This window comes from Drosophila montana, unplaced genomic scaffold (genome assembly GCF_035044405.1).
Source record: "Drosophila montana isolate Dmon_TW-CO22-7 unplaced genomic scaffold, ASM3504440v1 contig_2626_1, whole genome shotgun sequence".
Lineage (NCBI taxonomy): Eukaryota > Metazoa > Arthropoda > Insecta > Diptera > Drosophilidae > Drosophila > Drosophila montana.
The window spans coordinates 1,110,937-1,138,506 of record NW_026997490.1 but is presented as its reverse complement, the minus strand read 5'-3'; the positions used below and the strand labels follow the sequence as shown (position 1 = coordinate 1,138,506).

The following is a 27,570-nucleotide window of genomic DNA, read 5'->3' as shown; positions in this document are numbered from 1 at the left end:
TTGTCAAGAAAAAAACATATTTTCCATGATATATTCTTCGAATTTACCTACGACAAATTTTGCCCTATGTTTCCAAGACAGGTCGCTGGTTCAAATTCATTAGCAATTTGCATTTCCCACATTTTTCATTTGAATCTGGCAACGCCGTTTAACTTCATCTAGTAAATAATAATAAATTTTGTCTATTTTTGGTTAAGATAACACTATATCAAAGAATTTGCAACATTATTCATTTGAACCAAGCAACGCCGGGTAACTTCCTCTATTAAAAACTAATAGAATTTGTTTATGTTTGGTTAAGATAACACTTTATCATTGCATTTTCAACATTATTCATTTGAACCAGGCAACGCCGGGTAATATCCTCTAGTAAATATTAATAGAATATGTTCATATTTCCTCAAGATAACTATATATCATTTGCATAGCTTTGCCTAGGGGCACATTTAATGAGTTATGAGGGAATCAAATCTTCAGCAGCCCCCAGGCTCTCGCTTCTCGGTCTATTTTTCGCTTTTCGACGGGGGCCCATTTCTTGAGGGGGTGGCAAATAAAATTTACTTGAGTTTTTAACCATAAATTACAAGCCTGCTGCACATGTGCCCAAATATTGACACACACACACGCACGCACACACGCTCAGAAATTAAGGGGATGAGGTAGGGGTTAGCAGGCACTTGGCCTCGTAATCCTTTTACTGTCGCGCGGGCATTTATGAAATTTATTCGCTCGCTTTAACAAACAACAAAAAAGCGTGCTCTTGTCGGCAGTGAGCGACTAGGAGATACCCTCTTTTCAAAGAGAAGCTGCTGTTACAAGAATTCTCTCTATTACCTCTGTCACAGACTAAATATGGTAAATGTTTCCTGGCTTAACTTCGCATTTGTTGGTCTGATCTTTGTCAAATTTGCAGAACTTAAATTTGGCATACAAAAGTGTGTACAAGCCAAATCCCAAGACTCTACCTTTAAAATTGAGTTATTTTCTAAATATCTCGTTCATGGGAGGAGCTATACGAAAAGTGAAATATTTTTTATGTGTATACACAATACTAGAACCTAAATGCCAAGTTTTGTGCAAGTCGCTTTTATAACTTTCGCTTTTTCACTATCGATATTTATCGATATTAAAAAAATCGATAAATTTATGCTGCGTTTGGCTTATATATTTCAAATTCCAAAAACATTATACCCCTTTTTCACATATAAAATCCTTGTCTCAAAATCGATAGTTATCGATATTATAAAAATCTATAAATTTCTGATGTCTATATATTTAAAATTTGAAAAACAATCTACCCTTTTTGCACACTTTCAATGGGTTCAGGATATAAAAATGCGGCTTATCGCTGGCCACAGATCGGAGAACACAGCGACGCAGGCAAACAGCCAGCGGCCTAAGTCCTGCTCCTGGCCAGGGCCTGTGCGGCTCCTGTCTTGGCGTCACAAGGATGATGATGCTGATGCTGATGATGATGATGCCTTCGACTTGAACTGGTCATAAAATGTGTGCGTGTGTGTGTTGGGCTGGGTTGGGCTGTTGTCAGCTTTGGCCTTGTCCTTGTGGTTGGCAAAGCTGACGGCTGCGGGCGCCAGCAGGGGTTCGGGTAGGATGTTGTGTCGGGCGGAGTGGCAGGGGGGGGGGGGGGGGGGGTGGTGGATTTAGCTGCCCAACTGTCTGAGCTGCTGGTGAGTGAGTGACTTGGCTCAGCGGCGGCCATAACACCACGCAATCCTTTGGATAAATTTTCTTATCTTTGTCGGCCAGACGACGATATTATTTTTAATACAGCAGCCCCAATATGAGCGTGTGTGAGTGTGATGTGTTTGTGTGCGTGTGCGTGTGTGTGTGATTTATGTTGTAATTTTTTTTATGTGATATGAGACGCATTATATTTGGGCTGAGTTTTCATCATTTTTTGCATGCCTTGAAATAACGTTTGAATAAAATGTGAATGGACGAATAAAATGAATGACATTCGACTGTATTCAAATGGCTGTCAATTAGCTAGTTACGGGTCGGAAATGTGACTAACCCCCCCTCCACACTCCCCTCCCGCTCAGCATCCAACTTCTGGCCATTTGGCGATTCATTTCTGTTTGCAGTTGACCCTCGTCAATTGGCGTTCGGCTGTAATATTTATTGTAAATGTTGCCTGTTGACACTTCCAGTTGCCACAAGTTATGTTTGTGCAGCATTCTGTGGCAAGTCCAACACGCAAACGGCACGCAACTATTGGCGAAGGAGGGGGGGGAGGCGACACATAAATCGAATTATTTCAAATTGAATTCGAAACCGTTTGCTGATTGAGCTGATTTGTTGAGTCAGCTCTGTGTGCGTTTGTGTGCGTCTGTATGTGTGTAAATGTGAGATTAAGTGTTGATTAATGCCAAATGACATTGCAGCAAAAGTAGCTGCAGCATAAGCTATTTGTGCTTAATACAAATAATTGAGAATAGCAAAGCATTCTTTTACTTTAAACAGCTCCCAAAGCATAGTTTTCAGAAAGCTCTTTTGATGCTTAATGAGCTTTACGCTAAGACTTTTAAAAGCTGCTGAAAGCTTTGAAAACATAATTATGCTTGCGAAAGCTCACCTACAGCTTTAATCTGTTTAATCTTGTTGATGTCCTATGACATTAATTGGACATTGGAAAGCTTTCAGCTAAAAGAAAGATGCTTTCAAAAGCTTACTTGAAGCTTTAATCTGCTTTAAGATTATAAACTAAATTGTACAAAGTATGAAAACATTTTTAAATTTAAGTTTTAAACTATTTCTAAAACTAGAAAAAAGGTTTTCTCCAAAATTTATTTTATTTGATTTATGTTTAAGTACAAATTTGAACATAAAATGATCAATATATTTAATTATAATATTTGTGTTTGTATATCAACTTATATGTGATAAATAGAGTTTTTAGATTTTGCGATTTAAAGCTTGATTAAAAGCATTTTCTATCATTTTTATATCCCTATTATAGGAATATAGGGTATACGAATAGAGGTGGAATATACATATAAATAGGTATATCAAGCTATACTTTTGTTCATAAAAAATGGTGTTTGAAAAAAGTTTTCCTCAGGGGACACCCGGGTTTGAACTGGGGACCTCTCGATCTGCAGTCGAATGCTCTACCACTGAGCTATATCCCCAGACATAAGTAGAATTAAGGATGTTGTAGATTAAGCTCGAACTAGAAACACTAGGTGGTGCCACAAGTCAAGCAGTGTTGCACAGCGCTTAATGTAGTTTAAACGTGCCTCTATGCCACACACACACTTAATCACACCTTTATTCTGCTTTTAAGTGCAACTTGGCTTTTTATGAGCCAGCTCCTTCCACTGCTTCATTTTCTCATGCTGTCTGCTCGTTAAGTTTTTGCATAAAAGGCCACACTTTGAACTCATTACAAGCTGTTAGCGAGCACTTTGCACTTCATCAACAGCAGCCAGGTAGGCAGGCAGGCAGCCAGGTAGGCCAAACAGGTAGACAATTCGCCAGCCTCCACAGTTCTCATGCTCCTCTCGTTCTTGTTGTTGTTGTTGTTGTTGCTGCTTTTTCTTTGGCCTGCATTATGGCTTATTTCGCGTTGGCTGTCTTGTCAGTCACTCGGCCATGCCCTTCGCCCCTTTCGCTGCATGTTGCTTGTTGTAAACGTTTATTGTGCCACCAAACGAGCAGCTCGGCTCGTCTGTTGCCCCACACACACACACACACACACTCGCGCGCACACACACGCGCTTTTTGGGCGCCTAATTGGTAGGTAATGATGTGTCTGCTGCGCCGCTTTGTTAGTCACTCGAGCGCGGTGGCAAGCTCTTGTTGCTGCCGCATGTTGCGTGGCCTTCCTTCCTTTTTTTTGCCAACTGGATTTGGTAGCTGGACTTGACTCTGCTGCTGCGTGTCGGCATTTCGCTTTGTACTCTTGTTAACTGCCCGTTGTTGCTGCTGTTGCTGTTGTTGTTGCTGCTGTTGTTGCTGTTGTCGTTGCCTGCGCGCATCTTGTTAGCAACTTGAGGCGAGGCGACGCCTGTTGCTGCCCCCTTTGCAACCCGGAGGCTCCTCAGCTGTGTGTGCGGTCCGCTTTTTTTTGTTTGTGTCTTTGCCTTGTTGCAATTTCTGTGCGCGTTCGCTTCGCACAGCTCGCAGCAATGTTCGCGCCTCTTTAATTTACGGCTAAACGGATGCCAGCCGGACAAACCCTCCCCCCCCCCCTCCCTCCCTCTGGCCTTTTCTCTGTGTCGTGGCTGCTTTTTGTTGATAAACACATCAAAGTCATCAAAATTGGCAAAGCAATGAAGTTAACACAATGCCACAGACACGATTTCTCAGTTGCAACTAAACCTCACTCCCCTCCCCTTTGTGCGCCCTGTGCGGTCGCCCTGTTGTGTTTTGGGGCGTGTCGCCGCCCTCACGAATTTAGTGTAACTGTAAAACGAGGGCAGCTCTAAACGAGAGAAATCTCTCTTCCACTTTTCTCTGTTGGAGCATTGCCGCCGTCTTCATTTATGTTGCTGTCGTGTCTATGAGTTGCTGCACACAATTGAATTGAATTGTCAGCAATGGCTGGCAGCAATTGTCAGTTTGTTGCTGCTGCTGCTGCTGAAATGTACTTGATTGATCTGGCAGAAGCGTGATTTGTTGCCAATGTTGTTGCCGTGCTGGTTGCTAGTTGTTGCTGCTGGTTGTTGCTGTTGCTGTTGCGGCAGCAACAACAGCTGCTGTTGGGCTGATGATGATACCCAGCGACATTGCGCTGTGATGTTAATCCCTAAAACAAGCGGACGTTTATGCAAATGAAGGCCGTGTTTAATAAACGCAAATTATGAGACTGCCAGCAACATGTTGCTGCCGTCGACAACAGCAACATGGCAACACACACACACACACACACTCGGCTGGCTGGCAAAGCGATTATAGATTAGCAACATTCAAACTTGCACTTGGGTCAATTTAAATTTGTGCAACAGTTGCAACAGGCACGGAAACAGCAGCAGCAGCAACAACAACACACGAGATTGTGGGAGCAACAGCAGCTGAAACTGCAGATCGCAATTGATCAGCCGAATGTGTGTCTTTGTGTTTGTGTATGTGTGTGTGTGTTGCTAACAGACGACAACAGTTGCTGCTGCTGCTGCTTCTCCTACTGCTGCTGCTGCTGCTGCTGATCAAGCGATCAAGCGCTCGCCGCAGCCGGCAACAGCAACAGCAACAACAATCGACGCTGAGCGTGCTCACACGAAATTTTCAAGTACTGCGACAATTTCTTAACCCAAAACCCTTCCTCCACCTTCCCCCTAGCCCTGCTGCCTTATCAGCATGCCGTGCCGCACTGGCAACAACAACAACAACAACAACAGCTGCAACAGCAACAGCAACAGCAGCAACACATCTCAACAGTTGCATCAATTGCTCAACATTGAACTCTGCGCACACAGAGGCCCTCTTGCCTCCGCCAATCCCCTGCCGGTCCCCTCCTCTGCCCCGCCCCCTGTCGCATCATTTGCACGTTTTTTAATTAAGACATCAAAAAGAGTTTGAGACTTGCTTGATTTCGAGGAATTGCCCGCACGGCGGCAGTCCTCCTCCGATTCCGTTTCGCGGGCCTACACTCGGCCCGAAGACTTTGTGTGTTTTGTGGCTTCTATAGATTGCAGATAGAGTACATGGTTACCCACTTTTTCGGAGCAGCAGTCGTCGATACTTGGTCTCTGCCCATTACCCCGGTGACATCTACGTGGAGACGCGCGCGCTCCGTGCGCTAAATTAGTCGCCATCTCTGAACTTTGAGAGCCAGCTCGAACTCGGCGATCGCATTCATACGAGCCTCGGTATGATTCGTCTACTAGACAAATTCGCAGCCAAGAAGCGACTCACAGCTCCTAATTGGGCGTGCTTGAACGGGGGCAAGTTCTGTACTCAAAAAGCAAATGCCTTGACTTTAGGTTTGGTTCATAAGACCTGCTTTTTTGCATGTGAAGCGTTTTGAGTTACAATTTAGATGCGTTTAGCTTATCCAAAGTTTTACTTAAACAAAATAATTTGTTAGTGCATTTGAACCAGCGACCTGCCGCTTGTTAGTCCGTCGTTTAGAGACAAAAGCCAGGCAAGCGTTTATTTTTCAACCAAATCATTTAATTAATCAATTAATGCCTAAGTAAAATAATAAAATATATTAAATAAATAAATAAAATAGTAAAATATATAAAATAATAAAATATATGAAATAAATTAAGAAGTGGTAATAAAAAGCGAAGTCTCCAATCTCGAACATAAAGCTTAAGCTGCATAATAAGAGCTGGAATTACCAAGTTAATTATCTATAGGCTGTAAAGTTCTTGACATTATTTAAGCATTCAAAGTCTTGAACAGCTTGGGACCAATTAGCATAAATATTTACAATAGTAGATACATAAAATCAAAAATTGACACACCCAAATCTAAGAGCTTCTGAGTTCACAGAGAGAGTTAAAATTATGAAGAAAAAAATGGTTTATAAAGGAACCTTTGATGTTTTATGATATGAAATGCCTACACACAAAATAGTATCTAAAATTATTATATGCCCAATTGGGTAGCTCCAGCTCTGATAGTTACTGAGTGAGATCCACAAACTGGCCAACTACTTATAGCTGCTTTCCATAAATCGAAATACCTGCATAACGAATTCATATCCAAGTGCCAATTTTTGGTTACTCAGCAAATTGTATAGAGTAGTTATATATATATATATGAAGTGAGAGAAGAGCTGAGAAACCAAATTGCTTATCCGCGCTGATCAAAGAATTTGGCTGGACCGCCGTTTCCCATAGCGCTAAGGAGGTGCTGAAAAAAACAACAACAAAAAAACACAAAAAAACTGCGAGTAAATCACGAATAGCTGCGCGAAGCCCCCAAGATATGGGAATGTTGATTATTTGCACGGGTTAACGCTCAAGATGCAGCCAGAGTTGCAGCCAAAAAAAAAAACAAGACGTGTATGTATGCTAGCATTAGTCGACTAGCAGATGCCCTGTAAGGGGAAGAAATTAAATTGATTGATTATTGATTTTCATTAAGTTGCTATGAAATTTTCAGAGAAGTTTTGATAAGGCATAAGATTATTATAATAATAAAATTATATAAATCCGAACCTGCAGATAAATGTTTAGGAAAGGGAAAAAAAAATTCAAAAAAAAGTTAGATAAGTCCAAAGATTGTTATACTAATATACTACTTGTTATACTAATATAATATAAATGTTTAAGAAAGGGAATAACCATTTTTATAAAAGTTAGATAGGGCATAAAATAACATAAGACCCAGACTACAGATAAATGCTTAAGAAAGGGAATACAATTTTTTATAATAGGTTTAAAAAGCATAAGATAATTATAATAATATAAAATAGCACTGTGTCAACAGATAACTATTTAGGAATAGAAATAAAAATTGCATTCATTTTTATCGGAATTGAGGCAAATTGGGGTTAAATGTTTTCAACTCTTTTAAATTTTTACTTTTTATTATTGTCTAAAATCTTTCTTGTGGCTATTTTCCACCTTTATAATACTCGCTTATTAAGGATTGAAATTATGCTGACCGATTTCAGAGATTATACTTTGGGCATATGCCAAATTTTCTAGTTCCAGCTGCTTTATTCTATGAGATCTGAGAAACATACGAGCAAGACTTAACTCAAACCTTGATTTCCATAAATAATTACATATATCATTCATATTCAGATCTGTATCGTAAGCTACCCTTTGGCTATTTCCAACTGCCACACAGGGTATTCAAGAGCCAAAGTGTGAAATGAAATGTTGCCCGCAACGCGATTCTCTTTTTCTTTTCTTCTCGTTTGTTTTTTTTTCGATTTGGCGAATTGCTGCATTTAGCGCTCTCTGCATTTGTTTTTGCTGCCTTTTGTTGTTGATTAATAACAATTGATAAGCTGCCCCCGAAGGCTGGCCAAGCCGAGTCCCCACCGGCTGCCGATGGCGTTGATTGCCACAAGGTGGCAACATTTTCGCGCGAAAATGAAGATTTTCGTTATCAGCAGCAACTCCGGCAACTCCGGCAACGCCGGCAACACTGGCAGCGATTGTGCGACTCACGTTTTTCAATTTGTTTGGCCGCAACCCGCTGGGAAAATTTGTTTAATTATAACTCACTAAAATAGTTGCTCCTGCTGCCTGCTGCTGCTTCCACTCCCACGCCTTGGCACGCCCCCCACTAAACATTAGGCATACGCCCCCCATGCAACTGTTGCAAGTACAGCCCAGCCCAGCCCGGCTTGCAACAAGCCGACGCGACCAGACCAACTGGCGTCGCAGCTGGACCTGCCCTGCCTAGGCCTAGCGACTGGCTGCGTCTGCTTTGCCACACAGCGATCAAGATTCCAAAAAACTCTGGCCAAAAAAACTTGAGCTTGGTGCTCAGCTACTCTTTGGAGTTTTTTTCCTTACATATACCCTGTATTTTTGAATAAAATGGGGTACCTTGAGTTATGCTTAAGCTTGGTAACATGCGAAAGAAGGCATCCGGTACAGCCTCATGCTAAGAGTATCCTAATCAGCATTAGCAGCCGAGTTGAGCTCGTAAGGTCCGCCTGTACGTTTGCTGAAAATCGATATCAATCGATATTAATCGATTTTCAGACTTAGCCTTTTGGGCATATCTCCGAATATAAAGACCTTAAGCCATCAAATTTGGCATATAGCTTCGCCTTGAGCAAACTATTATCGATAACATTTAATGTTCTATAAAAATCGATAATTATATTGCTTTGCAGACTCGGTACTTCGAGCATTTTTGGAGATGATTAAAACTACAGTTTGTCTTTCGAGTACATCTCGTAGAATATACGAGCCAAATATGGCCTGCCTTATTATCGATTAACATAGGTATGCTTATAATTATCGATAACTTTTCAATTTCTATCAAAATCGGAAAGTATCGATTTTCTGGATTTGGAATTCTTTGAGCATATCTCGAAAATTACAGGAACTACTCTCTAATTATCGATATATTTTTGTATAACGAAATCGATAAATGTCGATTTTTAGTTTCGTTTCGAGCATTTTGAGCATTTCTCGGAAATATAATGAGCTACAGTTTATTGATCGTTAACTTTGCCTTTTATATCAAAATCGATAAATATCGACTTTCAGACTCCGTTTTTTTTAGCATATCTCGCAGACTATTGAAGCTACAGACACAAAATTTGCCAGCTAGGCTCAATTTTTAGCACACACATATAATATTGAATATCTTTCGCCCAGTTCTGTCAAAATTGAAAAAGAAGAAGGAGGAAGCACAGCTGCTCTCTAAACCGTATGAATGTGCTGATGTTCGCAGGGTATCTTTTAGTCGTGCCCTCCCATTTAGAGCTTTCTTGTTACTTTTATTTCTTTTCATTTATTTTTTTTTTGTGAGTTAACTGACCTTCGGCTCGCAACGATTAGCCGCGATGGCGGTCCGGCATTCACCAGCGACAAATGAACAAAGGGTCGCCTTGCCCTTGCGCCCCCCCCCCTCCCTCCCCTCAATCCAGCCCGGCTCCACACACACAGGCTGGCCCTGGTTTAAGCCAAATTGCTCGATTGTTTATGGCTGCATACAACGCCCACCAGCAGCAGCAGCAGCAGCAGCAGCAGCGGCGGCAGCAACAATGCTGGCCAAGTGAGAAACCAGCAACAATAATCTGCCGGCTGATAAAGTGCAACAGCAGGCTGCACCCGCTGCACCCCCAACGCTCAAGCTGTGTGTGTGTGTGTTTGTGTGTGTGTGTGTGTGTGTCGCTTATCGGCGACGATCGATCGCAAACGGCGACGGCAACGGCAACGGCGCGGCGCAGCTGATTTAACAAATTGATAAACAATTGTTGGCGTTGGCGATGCAAGTGCGAGTGTGTGTGTGTGTTGTGTGTGTGTTGTGTGTGTGTGTAAAACTATTGCTGAGGTGTGCGAGACGACCTTACGAAATGGCTAAACAAACGAAAGAGCAACAACAATAAAATGACGCAGCGCAAAGCTAATCCTCAGCAGCAACAGCAACAGCAGCAGCAGCAGTAATAGCAGCAGCAGCAGCAGCGACGGCAGCAGCAGCAGCTGTCGCTGCCGGCAGCAACTGCAGCTTTTGGAGCCCATTGTTAGCGTCTTTGCGCCTGGCTAAGCTTTGTCCATACACAAACTGGCTAAGCTGCGAAGCTGGAGCTGAAGCTGGAGTTGCTGCTGCTGCTGCTGTTGCTGTTGCTGTTGTTGCTGGCGTGTAGTCTGCGCCGTAACCGGCAAACACTTTACGTGTGCTGCTTATCGCGCGCCAATCGATGGCAATAAATATCTTACAAATAAGCAGAATGCGCTGGAATGCGCCGGGCCAGAGAGGAGTCGGGACGGGCAGAAGCTCCAGCTCCAGCTCGAGCTCGAGCTGGGGCCATGGGTCGCTTTCAATGGAAGCTTTTTTTTTTTTTGGGGTAGAGATGGCGAACGCGCGATGCTGTCTGATTGTTCACGTGGTGCAGCATTTGTGTGTGAATTCGTGAAAATCGACACTGCAATTAGGGCGAACGTGCGGTGGGCGCAACCGCGGCGCGTCAATGCGTCCCAAGCAATCAAAAGACTGAGGCGACGAACTTGCCCACAAACAGCAACAACTGCAACAACAGCAACAAGAACGGCAACAAATTACAGTTGCAGCAGGCAAAGCAGGCAACAAACGGGCAACAAGTTGCGCCTGACATTTCAATAGCCCACAATTGACAGGTCAACGCGCATTGGCGGCCCGCACGAGCAGCCTGCTCCGTCCCGGTCCCGGTCCCGGTCCGAACCGAATCGAAGCGAAGCTCTCTGTGGGCCGCTTTATCGGCGCCTTCATATCTATTTGCTGGCCATGTTGCTGTCCGGGCAACTGTTGCTGCTGCCGCTGCCGCTTATCTGCCGCATCGCTGGTCGTTATAATATTTTGTGGCCAAAACAAATACAAATCAGATGTCAGACGGAGCCGTTTGCTCTAATCATCAACTGTGCACAGGTCTGACCACCATGCGGCTTTTCCAGTTGCCAGCTTTTCCACGTAATCCGCAACAGCCACGAGATGCGTTCGCGGGATAAATGTTTCTCTTGGGCCAAATGGTCGATTGGTCGCCTGCTCGATTGGTCGGCCTGGTCAACGTGGTCGACAACCTCGCGACTCTCGAGTCTCTCAACTGGGGACAACGTCGCATTGTTTTCACAGCTGCCTGTCGACTCGACTCTCAACTCGCAACGCTGACAATTTGTTCGATAATAATTGCTAACCTCTGGCCGCATTTGATGCATACATGGAATTCGCCTGGCAGCCGGGCAGTCGGCCAGCCGGGCAATCAAATTTGTTAACTGTTTGGTCTTTTATACAGATACGGGCAGAATTTACCCGGCGTCGCACGCTGCTCAGTTTGTGGCGTAATAAACAAATATAAATAAGTGAAGAGTTGCTGCTGAATTTGAACCGGCGATTTCTCGCTTGTTAGTCCGACGCAGGTTCATGAAATATACCCGAATTTTTCAACAATAAAATAAATAATAACACAACAATAAGAAGTTTTGTCATACTTCCATTTTACATCCGTCCCTTATATTAGTTTAAATATATTCTTTACGTTGGGCGCCTTTATTTACTTAGACGCATTTTTCATCAATAAAATAAATAATAATAACATGCTTAAAAGTTTTCCATGCTTCCATTTTACACCCATCCTTTATATAACTTTAAATATATTCTATTGTAAACCTACGTTGGGCGCCTTTATTTAGTTCGACGCAGGCTCATTTTTCAACAATAAAATAAAAAATAAAAAACAATAAGAAGTCCATACATCCATCTTACACCGTTCCCTATTTTAACTTAAAATATATACTCTTTGCTTTACACGTTGGGCGCCTTTATTTATTTATTTTTGCATCTTTGCAGAATCCAAAGATTTGGGCGCACACGAGCTTAGCGAGGAGAAACAACAACAGCAGCCCCCTGAGGACGAGCAGCTGGAGAACCAAACTAACAACTCCTCCGAACAGCCCGAGGAGACTGACATGGATCAGGACATGGTCGAGGAGGCGCAGGCAGCACAGGAGGTTAGCGCCCGTGTGGGCGACAGCTCGACGACGCCGCCGCGCAGTCCCACGCCCGAGCTGGTGCCCAAGCTGGAGCGGGCGGATACGCCGGTGACGCCGCCTTCAGCGGCAGCCACGCCCAGTCCGCCGGCAACGCCCACGCCGCCGACAATGCTGCCCAAGCTGCGTCTGAATGCGCTGCTCGCCTCCGATCCGGCTCTGAAGCCGGACGCCAAGGAGCTGCATCCGCACGAGCCACGCCTGCTGGCGCCACCGCCGCAGCTGGCCAAGCCCGAGCCACAGCAGCAGCAGATGCTGCCTGATGCCAGCAGCCTGGTGGAGCCGCTGCTGAAGCCGGCGCGGTTTATGTGCCTGCCCTGCGGCATAGCCTTCAGCTCGCCCTCAACGCTGGAGGCGCACCAGGCTTACTATTGCTCGCATCGCAACAAGGACGCCGACGAGGAGACGCCCGCCGGCGACAAGTCGTCATCCGGCACAGCAGCTGGCGCCGGCTCCGGCGGCGGCAGCAATGCCAACAGCAGCTCCAGCGGCGGCAGCTCGGGCTCGGAGCCAGCCGCAAAAATGGCACGGACGGGCAAGCAATATGCGTGCACGCAGTGCTCCTACAGCGCCGACAAGAAGGTCTCCCTCAATCGGCACATGCGCATGCATCAGACCTCGCCGGCGGCGGCGGCGCCCAGCCTCAACAGCCTGGTGGCCAACGGGGGCGTGGCTGCCACGGCCGAGGATAGCTCTAGTCAAGTGAGTTGGTTGACGCGCCGCTCGACGCCCAGCCCAAAAGCTAACGTGATTCCCCTGCTCTCCCCACAGCAAATCGATCGCTACTGCAGCGACTGTGATATACGCTTCAACAACATCAAGACCTACCGCGCCCACAAGCAGCACTACTGCAGCTCGCGCCGCAGCGACGGACAGCTGACGCCCAAGCCGGAAGCGGGCGCCGGCACAATTGGCGGCCCCGGCGCCGCAGCAACAGCTGTGGCAGCCACTGCCGCCGCTGGGGGCAAGCACAGCGGCGCCCACAGTCCGCAGAGCAGCACGCGCAACAAGACGCCCACGCCGGCAATGGTTGCTGCTGCTGCAGCGGCTGCGGCTGCCGCTGCTGCCGCCGCCGCCTCGCTGCAGGTGGCGCCGCCGCAGCCCTTCCTGGCGCTGCCCACCAATCCCATCATCATAGTGCCCTGCTCGCTCATACGCGCTGCCAGCCTAATACCGGGACCACTGTGAGTATTTACTGATAAATATAACCTCGACAGCAAATCCAAATCGAACTAGGGCTCAGCAATGAGTCTAACGTAACGCGTTTCGAATACTCAAACAATTAATTAAGTCGCACGAGTCATGACTCAAACTTGTTAGCACTGAGCTGTTCGAGTTGCAGACTAAGAATTGAGTCGCTCGACTTGACAGCACATTCGATTTAGTTTCAAGTATAAGCTCAAGCTGATCAACTCTCTTTCCGTAAAGCTCGAACCGCTAAGCTCGAACAAGTTCGTTCAGATCGAACTTCATTTGGATGACTATCTACGGACTTCAGCTTGATGCTTCATTCAACTTTCACAAAGAGTTCGGAAAAAAGTTTAAAACCAGTCTTAAATATTATATACAAATTGCCTGTGCTTCGATTCAGTGTTCGAACTAGAGCTCAAACGAGTCAAGACTCAAACTTGTTCGACTCGAGCTCGAACGTGTTGCAGACAAAAAATTGAGTCGCTCAACTCGATCGCAAATTCGCTTTGATTTGAAATTTAAACTAAAGCTGATCGACTCTCAAACCATTAAGCTCGAAACGGTTGGGTCAGTTTAGCTCGAACATGATCGCGTTCGCTCGATCAGATCGAACTTCATTTGTGAGAATGTCTTCAAACTTCAGCTTGATGCTTCAATGAACTTTCACAAAGAGGAATGCAAATGAGTTATAAGCCAGTCTGAAATATTATGTGCGATGCGGATTAAGGTTTGGATTGTTCGTAGAAGCCGATTTGAACCAACTTGTAGCATTGTTTTTAAACTAAACCATAGTTTTATTTTTTTAATTTAATTTTTTCTTCTGCGTATAACTACAAAGATTTCCTTTAACTCCCTCCAATTCTTGTCCATTTGCAGCACCACCTCCACGTCGGGCATTGTCAATCCGGAATCCACATGCTTTACGCTCGACAATGGCGCCCTCAAGCCGCTGGCTACGGCGCTGAATATCAATGCCCTGACGGGCAATGCCACGCCCACGGCCACGCCCAATCCCATGGCCAGCAACAGCAACCAGCAGCAGCAGCAGTTGGGCCTGGCCGCACAGGAGCCAGAGCGTCCGAGCGGCATGGAGCCGGAGCCCAAGAGCAGTCCGCCGGAGCCGAAGCGCAAGGAAGCCGCCGGCATACGGTAAGTAGGAAGAGGATGAGCTCTGCTTGAATTCCACTTTTAATCCACAACTTCCTCATCCCCTCTCAGGGAAACCACGCCGCTGGATCTGTCGCTGCGTCGCTCGCCAATTGCCGCGCTGCTGCAGCGCCAGCGTCTGGTGCGCTCCGCCGCTGCCGCCGCGTTGCTGGACGCCGAGGAGGCGCTACTGGGCGCTGGCAAAGAGAATCTGGAGATCGGCGGCGGCGGCGGCAGTGTGACGCCGGAGCAAATTGTGTGCGCGCCCTCGCTGCCCAGCAGCCCCTCGATGAGTCCCTCGCCCAAGCGACGCGCCATCAGTCCGCGCAGCTCCGGAGCCGGCAGCGCCTCGTCCATGTCGCCGCCGGCGCTGGGCGTGGCCGTGCCACATCATCTGCTGGAGAATCTGCCGCCGTTGCGCTCGATGCTGCCGGCGGACTTTGCGCTAACCGAATCGCTGCTGGCCAAAACGAATCCCGAGCTGGCGCTCAAGCTGGCAGCGGCCGCCGCCGCAGCCGTCGCGGGCAGCAGCAGCAGCAGCGCCGAGCTGGCCACCAAGCTGGGCGTCGCGCCCGGCAACCAGCAGCCGCAGATCTATGTCAAGCAGGGCGTCTCCAAGTGCAAGGAGTGCAACATTGTCTTCTGCAAGTACGAGAACTATCTGGCCCACAAGCAGCACTATTGCTCCGCGCGCAACCAGGAGCCGGCCGGCGAGGCGGATCCGAAGAGCGCCGTTACGCCGCCCGCCGCGGCGGATCGCAGCGGAGCAGGCGCCGGACCGGGCGGCGCGGAGACGACGCCCGTGGCCTATCAGCAGCTCATCTGTGCCGCCTGCGGCATCAAGTATACCTCGCTGGATAATCTGCGCGCCCATCAGAACTATTACTGTCCCAAGGGCGGGGCCGCAGCTGCGGCAGCAGCGCCAGCTGAGGCGGCGACTGTGCCCCAGCTGAAGGAGAAGTGCGGCAAGTGCAAGACTCTCCATGAGCCGGGCCAGCCGTGTGCGGCACTGCCGCCGCTGCCTACAGCCACGCCCCAGCTGCCGCCCGCCGTCGTCTCGAACAGCGTGAACAAGTGTCCGGTTTGCGGCGTCATCAGTCCGACGGCGGCGCTGGCACGCAAGCATATGGAGATGCACGGCACGGTGAAGGCGTTCCGCTGCAGCATCTGCCAGTACAAGGGCAACACGCTGCGCGGCATGCGCACCCACATCCGCACGCATTTCGACAAGAAGACCAGCGACGTCAACGAGGAGCACTACATGACCTGCATCTTCGAGGAGGATGCAGCCGCACAGGCAGCCGCGGCAGCAGCCGCAGCCGCAGCAGCAGCAGCAGCACAGCCGCCGCCGGCAGCCTTGAGTCTGGATCTGCCAGCGCAGGTCGATCAGCACGAGCAGCATCCGGCGCAGCTCTTCAACTGCGATCACTGCAACTATGCCTCCACCTACAAAGGCAATGTGGTGAGTATTGTTGCATCATCCTGACCAGCTGTCAGTCTAACGCATTGCTTGCCCCGCACAGCTGCGCCACATGAAGCTGCTGCATCCGCACGTCGCCCTCAGTTCGCCCTCCATTTCGCCCGAGTCGCGCGAACTGGACGCCAATCCGCATGCCCTGCCCGAAGTAGCTCTGGTCAACGGTGAGCGCGAGCCCAGGTAAGCACATGTCAGGGAAAAAAGGGGCGATTCAATTGAAATGGGAATGCCCGACTTATAGATACCCTGCGACCAGCGCACAGCTGCTACTCTAAGTTTTCTAGCCGCCTTCTGTACTCCCCCTCCTTCTATCCAACTATGCTTCTTCTTCAGTTAGCCATCACTCTAATTAAAAATGATATTCTCGCGTAACTTCGGTGCTTATAGTCCGATCCTTATGAAAATTGCGAGGCTTTTATATGCATACTAAAGTGTCTGTATACCAAAGCCCAAGACTTAAGCTCTTAATTTATTTTCGGCTCGGATCAAAAATTTAATATAATTCTCTTCTTTTTTTTTTTTAAATAATCTGGAAATATGTATATTTCAATTTATCCTACATTCCAAGTTTGGCTTCTCTAGCTCTTATAATCTTCAAAAAACATAAATTCAATATCGATTTTAATCGATTTTTATCGATTTTATAAAGTTCCCGAGATCGCAGCACCTATTCATTCGGACAGACGGGCGGGGGCGGACAGACGAAAAAGGCTAGATCGAATCAACAATACTTTTTTACCCCTTCATAAAACATTTCACACAAGGTACAGGGTATATAATGCAAATTGTGAGCGCATATCTAATAGTTTGGGTTAATTTTGTAGACTATAAAAATTAAATTGAATCAATTTCTAAAAGCATAGGCAAATAAGGACATTAAATTTAATTGAACACTCCCCAACTCAATTTCTCCTGCTTAATCTCTTGCAGCTTCCACATCAAATCGGAGCCCTTGGAGCAGCCGGTGGCGACGCTGAGTCTGGTGCATGAGAACAACAACTCGCCGATTGGAACGCCGCATACGCACATCAAGGCCGAGCCGCTGGACCTGGGCATGGAACTGTCAACGCCCGCGCTGCCGCCGCCGATAACCAACTCCCCGCTCGGGCCCAGCGCAGCGGAGGCCATGAAGAAATACTGTTCCACCTGCGACATCTCGTTCAACTATGTGAAGACCTTTCTGGCGCACAAGCAATTCTACTGCAAGAGCAAGCTGCATCGGCCCGAGGCCAACGACAGTCCCAGTCCCACGGTGCTCGTTGGCGGCGGGGGAGTCGGTGGCGTTGGGGGCAACACCAACACCATGTTGCCACTGCAGTCGCCCAGCGAGCTGCTGCTGCTGCAGAAGAACAAGGAGAACCTGCAGGAGGCGGCCATTTGAGAGAGCCAGCTGATGTGGGAGGTGCAGCGCAAGCAGCTGGAATGGTACTACAAGTGCTTCTAGCCCGACCACACAAAACGCAACCAACAAACCGAACACCACCAGAGCCACCAGCACCTCCAGAGCCACCATCATCACCACCGACACGATATCGATAGTATTTCCGGAGAATCTCCAGCTGTGCCGCCTGCCAGGACACGCCGATAGATAGATCCACATAAATAATAGTCAGGCAATATAGATATACATACACGAAGACAACCACACCTAGATAGATCTAGACATAGACATAGACATAGATATACTATATATATATATGTATCTGTACCGTAGAAATCATGACATATAATGCATGCCAAAGCTTACCACTTAGAGAAGAAACCACAATCGAAGTGCAAGAAACTACAAGTTTTCGATATCTATAGCATATAGTATATCCTGGGGACTATGCTCTCCCTCTCTCTCCATCTCTCGCTCTCTCTCTCTCTGAGAACCTACCCAGAAACCAATTTGGGTTAAGCGGTAAATAATCCTAATAGATCCAATAATATGCATAATAATTATTGTAAATCGTGACGCGTCTAAAGCGCACAAAGTTATATAACAAATCAAACTGTGTAATTTAAACATTTATATATATATATATATATAAATATATATATTTACGTAAAAATATATATGTAATACGTATTTATTAAGAGTGTGCGACAATAAACGTAATTAATTTATTCAAAATAAACAATAAAAACATAACCCTATAACATAACTCTCCCATTTTCCCCATAACCAGGCCATGTCCTTCCAGATCCTGACGAGTCCCGCATCAACCCACTTCAAGGACCAAAGAACCCCAAAATTGTCCTGTTAGTTTCCGATATTTAAAGATTTTTGTGTTTTCAGAATGTTTCCCGAAATTTCACCAAGTCCTGGATTCCTAGATGACCCCATAATATTTTAATGCAGATCAATGCGGATGGTCCTTACGATCCTAACGCACCATGTCCTTTGAAAATCTGTAAGGATATGGCCGAGTTATGGCTATTTTTCTAAAAAGGACATGATCACACAATCGGCGATGACGCGGGAACTTAAAGGACTAACCGGATGTCCTTTGGTGAGCAGAATGTGCTTATCCTGTCGATTCAGAATATACAAAGAAAAGGACGAAAATCTTCCAAAGAGCCGAGATATAAGGACATTTCTTTTGTACATTAAGAAGACCATAGCTCAGCCGTATCCTTGTCAATCCTGACGAGTCCTGTCTTAAACAACGCGTATTGATCACAGCTACCAACTGCCCAAAGGACATAAAAATCGTCCTTTTACTTTCGACGATATGGCTATTTTACTAAAAAGGACATTCTTTTTATGGCCCTAACTCGGCCAAATTTTCAAAGACATCGGGAGGATATACCTTGTTGAACTCGTAGGGAGCAGGACTATCGACTGGCATTCAAAAATTTCCAGAATTCGACAAAAAATTTCACCAACATTTTTCATAGGGGGTTAGTCGCAAAAGTGGCAAAAATCGAAAAAATCAGGTCTAAAATTGCCATTTGAAGGACTCTCGGGATGTCCTTTGGACAGCAGATAGTGCTCGTCCTCCCATTTAAGAGTATACCACAAAAAGGACGAAATTCCTTCAAATGGTGAAGTTTTAAGGACAAATTTTGCAAGAGAAAATAGGCCATAACTCGGCCATATCCTGGCGTATCCTGACAAGTCCTGCGGCAAATAAACTGTATTGACCAGAGCTATCAACTGGCCAAAATTCATTAAGATCATCCTGGTAGTTTTGGAGATATTTAAGGATTTGTGTTTTCAGGCCATTTCCGTGCGCTTCGGGACCGAAATTTTACAAGTCGAAATTCGAGTCATATGATTCTTAGATGACCCCATATTTTTATGATGCAGATCGATGCAGGGGGTCTATACGAACGTAACGCACCATGTCCTTTGAAAATCTACAAGGACATGCCCGAGTTATGGCCCATTTTCCTAACAAAAAATGCTTTTATATAATTTTGTACTTGTTTTATTTAAATGTGTTTTTATCTTTTCAGACTGACAACTTAAGGACTATAATAAGCTCTAAGGACCTTCAATAATAAAACAGCAAATTTTTCCAGGATCGGACTTTAATTAAGCTACATATAGCTATTTTAAGTTTAAGTAGGCCAATAATTAAGAAAATAACATAAAAAACAACAACTTTATAAATTAAAATATAAATAAATCAATTATTTTATTAAATAAACAAACTCCTGTTTTTTTACTTCCGTGGACGATGTGGTTAAAATCAAAATTCAAAAATCAACGTCAGTAACCACTGCCTGCCGAGATTTTTCTTAAAATCTGCCGAAATACCAGGCGAACATAAATGCCCAGAAGGTCGACAAAAAATATTTTTAGCCGCCGAAAAATTTCATTGCATACCCGAAAGGGGCGCCCTCGACTAAAAAAGAGGTGAACACAAAATCGGCGATAACGTGGCCATTTAGAGGACTATCTGGATGTCCTTTAGCGAGCAGACTGCGCTTATCCTGCCAATTCAGAATATACAAAGTAAAGGACGAAAGTCCTCCAAACAGCCGAGATATAGGGACATTATTTTTTAATATTAGAAAGGCCATAGCTTAGCCGTATCCTTGCTGATCCTGACAAGTCCTTGGTCAAACAACTCGTATTGACCAGGGCTTCCAACTGTCCAAAGGACTTCAAAATCGTCCTTGTACTTTAGACGATATGGCTAATTTACTAAAAAGGACATTTTTCAATTAGCCATAACTCGGTCAAAACCTTAAGGATATCGGAAGGATATACCTTGTTGAACTCGTGGGGAGCAGGACTATCGATTGGCATTCAAGGATTTCCAAAATTCGACAAAAAATTTCATCCAAATTTTTCATAGGGGGTTAGTCGTCAGTCGAAAAAATCGAAAAAATCGGGTCTAAATTGGACATTTGAAGGACTATCGGGATGTCCTTTGCACAGCAGATACTACTCTCCGTCCCATTTAAGAATATACAAAAAAAAGGACGAAAGTCCTTCAAACGGCGAAGTTTTAAGGACAATTTTTGCAAGAGAAAATAGGCTATAACACTGCCATATCCTGTCGTATCCTGACGAGTCCTGTGTCAAATAAATTGTAATGACCAGACCCACCAACTGGCCAAAGGACATCAAGATCGTCCTTGTACTTTCCGAAATATTAAGGATTTTCTATTTTCACCTCATTTCCAAGCAATTTTCGGCTGAATTTTCACCAAGTGCTGGATTCTTAGATAACCCCATAATATTTTGATGCAGATCGATGTGGGGGGTCCTTACGATCCTAACGCACCATGTCCTTTGAAAATCTGCAAGGATATGGCCGAGTTATAGCCATTTTTCAATCACAAAGTTGGCCGAAAATTACATTTTTCGTTGCCTACTTTTAGGGCGGGAAATAATACATTTAATTGGCACACAAATTTTACTTAATTTACTTTAAATAACAAAACCTGCAGTTCCAATCGTCGATAAAAACGCGTGCTTAAACATTTTTCGTTTTGAATGCAATCAAAAGAGAATCTCAACGAGAGTCGAAAGCCATGGCAAAATGCCACGTAAGCAGGCGATGACGTCATCAGCTGTGTATTGGGCAAGTGAAGAGAAAAAATATATATATATATATAAATTAGCTTAAGCATACTTACAATATTACATACATACATATATCATATAAATTTATTGAAACACAAATAATGCGAAAATTACAGTGCTGTGAAATAAGGAATTCTACATGATGTAATTGTTAAGTGTAAGTAATTTATATGTATATATATCATTTATAATTGGTGCAAACCGAATTCTTCATATTGTTTCTTTTGTTTTGTTTTGTTTTTTTTTTATCATTTTAAATCAACTTAATAATTATTAAAATGTTTTTGTTATTAGAAGAGGCATTCCCGAAAATGCCTCGTTCCTAAATGTTTGTGTGTGTTCGTGTGTGTGTGTGTGTGTGTTGGATGATCACTTGACTGCCTGTCCATTGAAAAGATTGATTTGAATGTAAGCGTGTGTGTGTTTGTGTGTCGTGTGTGTGTGTGTGTGTGTGTCTGTGTGCTTTCATGGAGAGTAGCGGTATTTGTTGCTGCCTGCTAATTGATAATCTATTCGGTGGCAGCCATGGCGCGGGCCTGGGCACGGACACGCTTCTCGTACTCCAACCGGTTCTGACAGTAGATGGTGTATGCCTCCGCTTGGGCAGGATCCTTGATATTGGGCTCGTTAAGCAAATCCTGTATGCCCAACAGAATCTGTTTGATGGTAATGGCTGGACGCCAATCCTTTTCCTCGTCAAGCAGCGACAGGCAGACGGTGCCCGACGGATAGACATTGGGATGGAATAGCGGCGGTTCGAATTTGCATTTCGGTGGCGAGGTTGGATAATCATCCTTGAAGATCATACGCAGCTTGTAGAGGCCACCCTCCCAGGGTGTCGATTTCTTGCCGGGAATGGCGCATTCCCAGATCATGAGGTTCAGTGTGCCATCGGGATTTTTGGCAGGTCGTGCCACAAATCCAAACGGATGATCTTTTCGCCATGCCTTACGCTCTTCGCCCAAACGTGTAATAGCAATGCCAGACATATTGTGTTTTGCACCTTTTGCTGCTTGCTTTTGCGAAAACTATTGTCGTTTCTCCGTTTTGTCTATCTGCTTCTACCTACGCTGTACACGCTGCTTGCGTCTGAACGGAAAAAAAATATGTCCGCTATTAAGGCTAAAATAATGCAAACCCATGCATTTAAATTCGCGTACATACCTTGGTGTTGCGTTTGCTGCCTTGGACAGCTAAAATAACTTTCAATTTTGTAGTTTTTCTACCAAACTTGAATCTTTTTTACACAAAATTAGCGCAATTTGACGGCTTCGGCTTGCATTAGGGATGGTAGAAAATATCGATATATCGATACGCACCACTTTCGGAAATAGTGTGACCAAATGAAGTATCCATAAATATACCATTAAATACTAAAGAACCCTGCTAACAGAGAAATTTATTTTCATTAAATTATACATATCGTTATTTAAAGAATAAATAATTGCGATTTGTTAGCAATTTAATAAAGGAGACATCATGCAACTTTCGCCTCGATATGAAATGTATGCCTAATCTAGTTAATTGAGCTCGGTCACACTGCGTGCTAATTAATTATCGATATTGGCGCAACGTATATTTCCTCTAGATGCCTCATCGACTAAGTACTTGGAATATTTCAATTTATTGTTATTGTTCTTAGATGTAATTTTGTTACAGTTTGTTTAAATAGAATTATGGACTTTAGATATTCGTATAAAAAAGGTGGATTTGCAAAGAATGATCTCTTATTAATAAAACCTAATCGAACAGAAAGGTGCTTGTGCCTTGTCGAGGAACATGCCTAACTTTCTAATAGTCAAAATCGTCTTTTATAGATTGGTAGCAGTAAATTGCATTAAGCATAAATGGAAGATAATTTAAGAAAGAAAATAAAACGCAAAATAAAAATTAAAAAATGTAGTGCTTATTACTTGTTACTAGCCAAAAATAGAAGACTTGTACGCGGGCTGCTGCTTGGGTGGAAACGGCACTTGGAATTCATTAAATGAATTATTTGGCCTTCTTGGACTCCTTTTTCTTGCTGCTGCTGCTGCTGCTGTTGCCACTCTCATCCTTCTCCTTTTTCTCCTTCTTCTCAGGCTTCTCTTCGGGATGATCCTCATAGCTGTGGGCAAACAAATAAGCCATGTTAGTTTCTTGAATTATGGAGGAAGGGAGGGCAGGACTCACGCAAAGAGCACCTTCAGCTCGCCTCGGATTAGGGCCACCAGCAGAGGCGTGCCCATGCAGGCGGGCACCAGATAGAGCAGCGCCGGCTGTGCATGCTTGAAGACGTGCATCACGAAAATCGTTGCCATTAGACCCATGAAATAGGCAGCTAACGTGGAGTAGAAATAGATGCGCGTCTTGCGCTTTTTGCTGTCATCGAATCGCAGCAGCAGGGCAATAAAGATGCCGGGAATAACAATATCGCCCAGGCCGAGCATGGCAAAGTTCGAGGCGTTGAGGCCATTGTCGAGAATGTCCTGGGGAAAGACTAGCTTGATGGGCGCCTCAAAGCTCTTGGCCACAGTGACCATGACATTGGTGCCGAACACCCAGAAGATGTCATAGAAGAACAGTCCACTCAGCAATATGACACCGGTGACAAAGTTATTCAAATGCAGCATCTCGACTCCGTTGATGGCAAACGCCAGGCCAAACATGTTGTTGGCGATCCAGTGCTTCTTCAGCAGATACCAGACGCCGATGATCGACGAGATGATCAGGCAGACAATGTCATGCGTGGAGAATTTGTAGTTAATGATGTCCTCCTTGTGTTTACCCTCACCCTTGGTGAAGTGTATATGGAATGGTACTTTTGGCACGGCGGCCGGCATCAACGAATTGATCACCGGACTGAGAAGATGGGCCAGCGCAATGACGCCCAGCACAAAGAAATAGCCGGTTAGCAACAAGTTGATGTGCACCTTCTGAAAGATCTGGAAGAACATGTACAGGCCGAACAGCGCCACAGACGCGATCAGCGGAAAGTACATGGCATCCTTTTTGGTCATTGTGTCTGCCTTCTCGCCCGTCGACTGTGGAGAAAGTAATATGTGAAAGCGAACGGGGGACACAACAAAAGGGACTCACCTTTTTCAGTTTATGCAACTTAACCGAGCGTATAGAGCCGAAAATGATGGGCAACATGGCCATTATAACCAGGCTGCCGTATGCCACGGCAATGCCTTCCGGCGTCGATGGCTTTCTTTCGTTTGTAATGGATTCATTTTTTGCATTCGCATTTCCATTCACATTCTCCAATATGCCCTTGATTGCGTTCTTAACGCTGCCGATGACTTCCTCCGCCATGTCTGTTGTTATGCGTTGCCTGTCTCACTTAAACTCTCTATTTTAGTTGCCGTTGACGATTTCTAACGAAAATCGTTTGGCTCGCGGTTTTAGGGGTAACAATTGTGACACGCAGCCACACAACAACAACAGCAAGTGCAAACGACGCACACGTCAACGCTAGAGACGGTCGATAACATAGTAATTTATCGATTCAGATACTTAATACTTTTTGTTAATATTAAGCTAAATTTATATATTTATATTCCTTATCTTATAATATAGTGCCTACGCAAATAGATATGCATTATGGTTTAACTAACACGCGCAAAATGGTCATGGGCAAATTATTTTTTTTAAATGTTAACTAGTGCTGTTAAACTCAAAATGGCACTGTGCAACTTCTTATCACACTGTTAACACTAAGATAATCCGTTGCGATTTAAATTTCTCTGATTGGAATGAGTATGATTTGTACTGCATGAATCCAATTGAATTGCTAGTGGGCAAGTATTTTGTGTGGGCGTCTGCACCATCCACTGTACGTACTCTAGCTACATACAGTTGACTGCATAAGTAAGCGCTTGTGTTATCTTTTATATTCCCGTTCGCCACAACTGTCGACGCCAGCGACGAGGCTTGCTTTTTATCACTGGCTGCAGCCATGTGCGAAACCCTCTGCTGGCTCTTGAGTCGATGCTCAGTCGTTATCCAGAGACCGATGAGCGCACATTAAATTAGAATAACTGAAATTCTTAAACCAAAAACAAAAAAAAAACACACACTGTGAACTTGAGAAATAACAATGTCGAACAAGATAAAGACATTGATTTCCGGTCGTGGGCTGCTGCCGTTGTTGCTGGTATTCCTGCTCGTTTCCGTGCCAAGCGCCAGTTGTAAGTCCAATAAGTATACATAGTAAGGCTGCAAAGGGGCTAATATCCAATTAACTTATGAATCTACATTTTAATAATTAATGAGGGGTTTGAGCCAGGTTTACGAACCGAACCTCAAGGCAGGGAGGTGGGTTTAAACTGTAAACCGAACTTTCAACTATTTCTTTAAATTTAATCACATGCTCATTTGGAACAGCCCAACAAGATGACGCAGAGGAAAGTGGCTCGAAGGCAGCCAATATTAGTGCACTCGATCGACTGCAGATGAATCTGTTCATCAACTACGACGTGAACGCCGAGCCCACTGTGCAGGGCAAGCCGACAAACATAAGTCTGGGTCTCTCGGTGAACTATATAGATATCGATGAGCTGAACGGCAAGATCACGCTCCACTGCTGGCTGAGCGTCGTGAGTAAAGAGTGGAAAACAAAGAAGCATGTTTATTCAGTTGGGTTTAATTGCAGCGCTGGATGGATGATGAGCGCTCCTGGAATATACAGCAATACGACAACATTACCAAGCTGCATATACCGGACCATAAGGTGTGGAAGCCGCAGATAACGCTCTTCAATGCCGCCGCCGATGAGGTCAACTATCTGGTTAGCACCCAGGTGATTCTGTCCAACGATGGCAGCTTTCTCTGGGTACCGCCGGCTGTCTATACGGCCTATTGCAATCTGAATATGGTCAATTGGCCGTACGATGAGCAGACGTGCAAGCTGAAGATTGGCACCTGGTCGCTGAGCCACCTTCAGGCGGCATATAATGCGCATAATAAGAAGGCGCTCGACTATGAGGAGCTGGTGCAGTCTACGGAGTGGGAAATCGTCAGCGGCTGGACACAATTTGTGCATCAGGACTATTATAGCTATGTGGAGTTCATATTTACGGCACAGCGACGCTCCTCCATGTACACGGCCGTCATCTATACGCCTGCCTCGTGCATAGTGCTTCTGGCGCTGGCCACCTTCTGGCTGCCACCACAGATGGGCGAGAAGATAATGCTCAATGGCATACTTATCCTATTGATTGCCGGATTTCTCATGTACTTTGCCCAGCTGCTGCCAGTGCTGGCCGGGAATACGCCGCTCGTGGGTAAGTTTGGTGTATGCCAAAAATTAAAGAATAGAGCTCTGCGGCGGTCAATTATTTTGCTTCAAAATCGGCTATTCCATCGATTAGAGTATCGAATGTTCGAATGAGTCCGGCTCGAGCTCAACCTGCTCGAGTCAGCAACAACATGTTCGAGCTAACCGGTTCGATTAGCTCGCACACAACCGATGTAGTCGACTTTGCGGCGAGTTCAAGCCTATTTCTTCAATTTAACTGCATTTTCAGTCGACCCCCTTTCCGTGTGCAACTTGAGACGAAAATATATGACTATTTGAAGCGCGTGTTGGGTGACTTGAGGCAGGGCTCTATTATCTAAACATATTGTAAATCCACTTACTCTGTTTTTATAGTCGTCTTCTACAGCGCCAGCCTCCTGCTGCTTAGCATATCCACTGTTATTGAGGTCGTGGTGCTCTACCTTGCCACGGCCCAGCACAAGCGTCGCGTGCCGGACTTAGTGAAGCGCCTCCTCCACGGCAAACTGGGCACCTGTCTGCTGCTCTCACAATTCATTAACGTGGCTGAGTTGCCGGCCTCGCAGCAGGGCAATGGCGTTGCGAAGGAACTGGATGAGCATTTGTATGACAATGCCGATGATTTGATGACCAGCCCGTTGGACATCAATCCCAGCGAAACGCCGTCGGCGCGCGCCCTTCAGTTCGACTGGGTGCTGCTGGCCACTGCCGTGGATCGACTATGTTTCATTGGCTTCAGCCTGGTCTATATAGTGCTGGCTATTGTTTATGCCATCTAATATTATGTGTACTCCATAGAATATTATTAAACACATACCGTTTTGTTCTTAACATTTGTATGCACCTTCTCGAATCAAGCTTAATTACGTCAAAATTAATGCCAAAATAGAACGTGCCATAAAACATAAATATATAAAATAAAAAACTATATATATAAAATAAACAATTAATAAATAAGATTTAAAGTAATGCTTACTTATAGTAAGTGTAACGTCCTCTCAACACAGATATTTGGAATAAAACGAAGAACGCTCAATATAATAACTGTTTCTCAGCAGGGTTGCACAACGAAGCAGAGTTGTAGTTTTTCATTAACCATGAACCGAACCTCAAATCGGATTCGTTGAGTGAATCAGAGTCAAAGTTAAGTCTTTACAACAATATTTGTGATTATTTGTAAATACCATTGCAAATTTAGTTAGTTTTTTAAGTCAAAATATGTAATTATATAACACTTAATTGTTTAATTGAATAATCTAAAGAAGGTGGCGAGCCAAGACTTGAACCTGAATTTGGGAATCCAGGTTCACGAACCATAACTTTGTGCGAGGCATTGCCA

The 27,570-nt window shown here is 45.0% G+C and overlaps 4 protein-coding genes and 1 non-coding gene across 6 annotated transcripts in view; 2 read left to right on the top strand and 3 right to left on the bottom strand.

Moving 5' to 3' along the window:
* The window catches only part of ush (Zinc finger protein ush), a 76,967-nt gene extending 59,558 nt beyond the window's left edge, over window positions 1-17,409 (top strand). Inside the window, exons 3-8 of the mRNA XM_064683538.1 lie at window positions 11,932-12,833; window positions 12,903-13,315; window positions 14,199-14,471; window positions 14,541-15,930; window positions 15,992-16,125; window positions 16,876-17,409. Coding sequence (XP_064539608.1) covers window positions 11,932-12,833; window positions 12,903-13,315; window positions 14,199-14,471; window positions 14,541-15,930; window positions 15,992-16,125; window positions 16,876-17,326 — 3,563 coding nt within the window. The 3' untranslated portion in view covers window positions 17,327-17,409. The remainder of the gene's footprint in view (window positions 1-11,931; window positions 12,834-12,902; window positions 13,316-14,198; window positions 14,472-14,540; window positions 15,931-15,991; window positions 16,126-16,875) is intronic.
* Window positions 3,081-3,152, bottom strand: TRNAC-GCA (transfer RNA cysteine (anticodon GCA)). The gene has a single exon. It is a non-coding gene; the product is annotated as a tRNA-Cys (tRNA).
* A 3,624-nt stretch (window positions 17,410-21,033) lies between the features above and the next one.
* On the bottom strand, window positions 21,034-22,295 carry lwr (lesswright). 2 transcript variants are annotated; one of them, XM_064683540.1, is made up of 2 exons: window positions 22,136-22,295; window positions 21,034-22,060 (listed from the first exon to the last, which is right to left on the bottom strand). In XM_064683540.1, exon 2 carries the CDS (start codon window positions 21,958-21,960, stop codon window positions 21,481-21,483), a length of 480 nt encoding a protein of 159 aa, XP_064539610.1. In that variant the 5' UTR covers window positions 21,961-22,060; window positions 22,136-22,295; the 3' UTR covers window positions 21,034-21,480. The 2 variants fall into 2 exon arrangements, with proteins under 2 accessions (XP_064539610.1, XP_064539611.1); XM_064683541.1 differs by having other exon boundaries at window positions 21,034-22,084; window positions 22,136-22,269.
* Window positions 22,296-22,576: 281 nt separating this feature from the next.
* Window positions 22,577-24,410, bottom strand: LOC135429232 (minor histocompatibility antigen H13). Its single transcript, XM_064683494.1, has 3 exons — window positions 24,050-24,410; window positions 23,144-23,994; window positions 22,577-23,078 (listed from the first exon to the last, which is right to left on the bottom strand). The coding sequence occupies exons 1-3, from the start codon at window positions 24,266-24,268 to the stop codon at window positions 22,964-22,966; spliced, it is 1,185 nt and encodes a 394-aa protein (XP_064539564.1). The 5' UTR covers window positions 24,269-24,410; the 3' UTR covers window positions 22,577-22,963.
* A 924-nt stretch (window positions 24,411-25,334) lies between these two features.
* nAChRbeta3 (nicotinic Acetylcholine Receptor beta3) lies at window positions 25,335-27,064 on the top strand. Its single transcript, XM_064683495.1, has 3 exons — window positions 25,335-25,551; window positions 25,608-26,238; window positions 26,607-27,064. The coding sequence occupies exons 1-3, from the start codon at window positions 25,408-25,410 to the stop codon at window positions 27,008-27,010; spliced, it is 1,179 nt and encodes a 392-aa protein (XP_064539565.1). The 5' UTR covers window positions 25,335-25,407; the 3' UTR covers window positions 27,011-27,064.
* The last annotated feature ends 506 nt before the right edge of the window (window positions 27,065-27,570 follow it).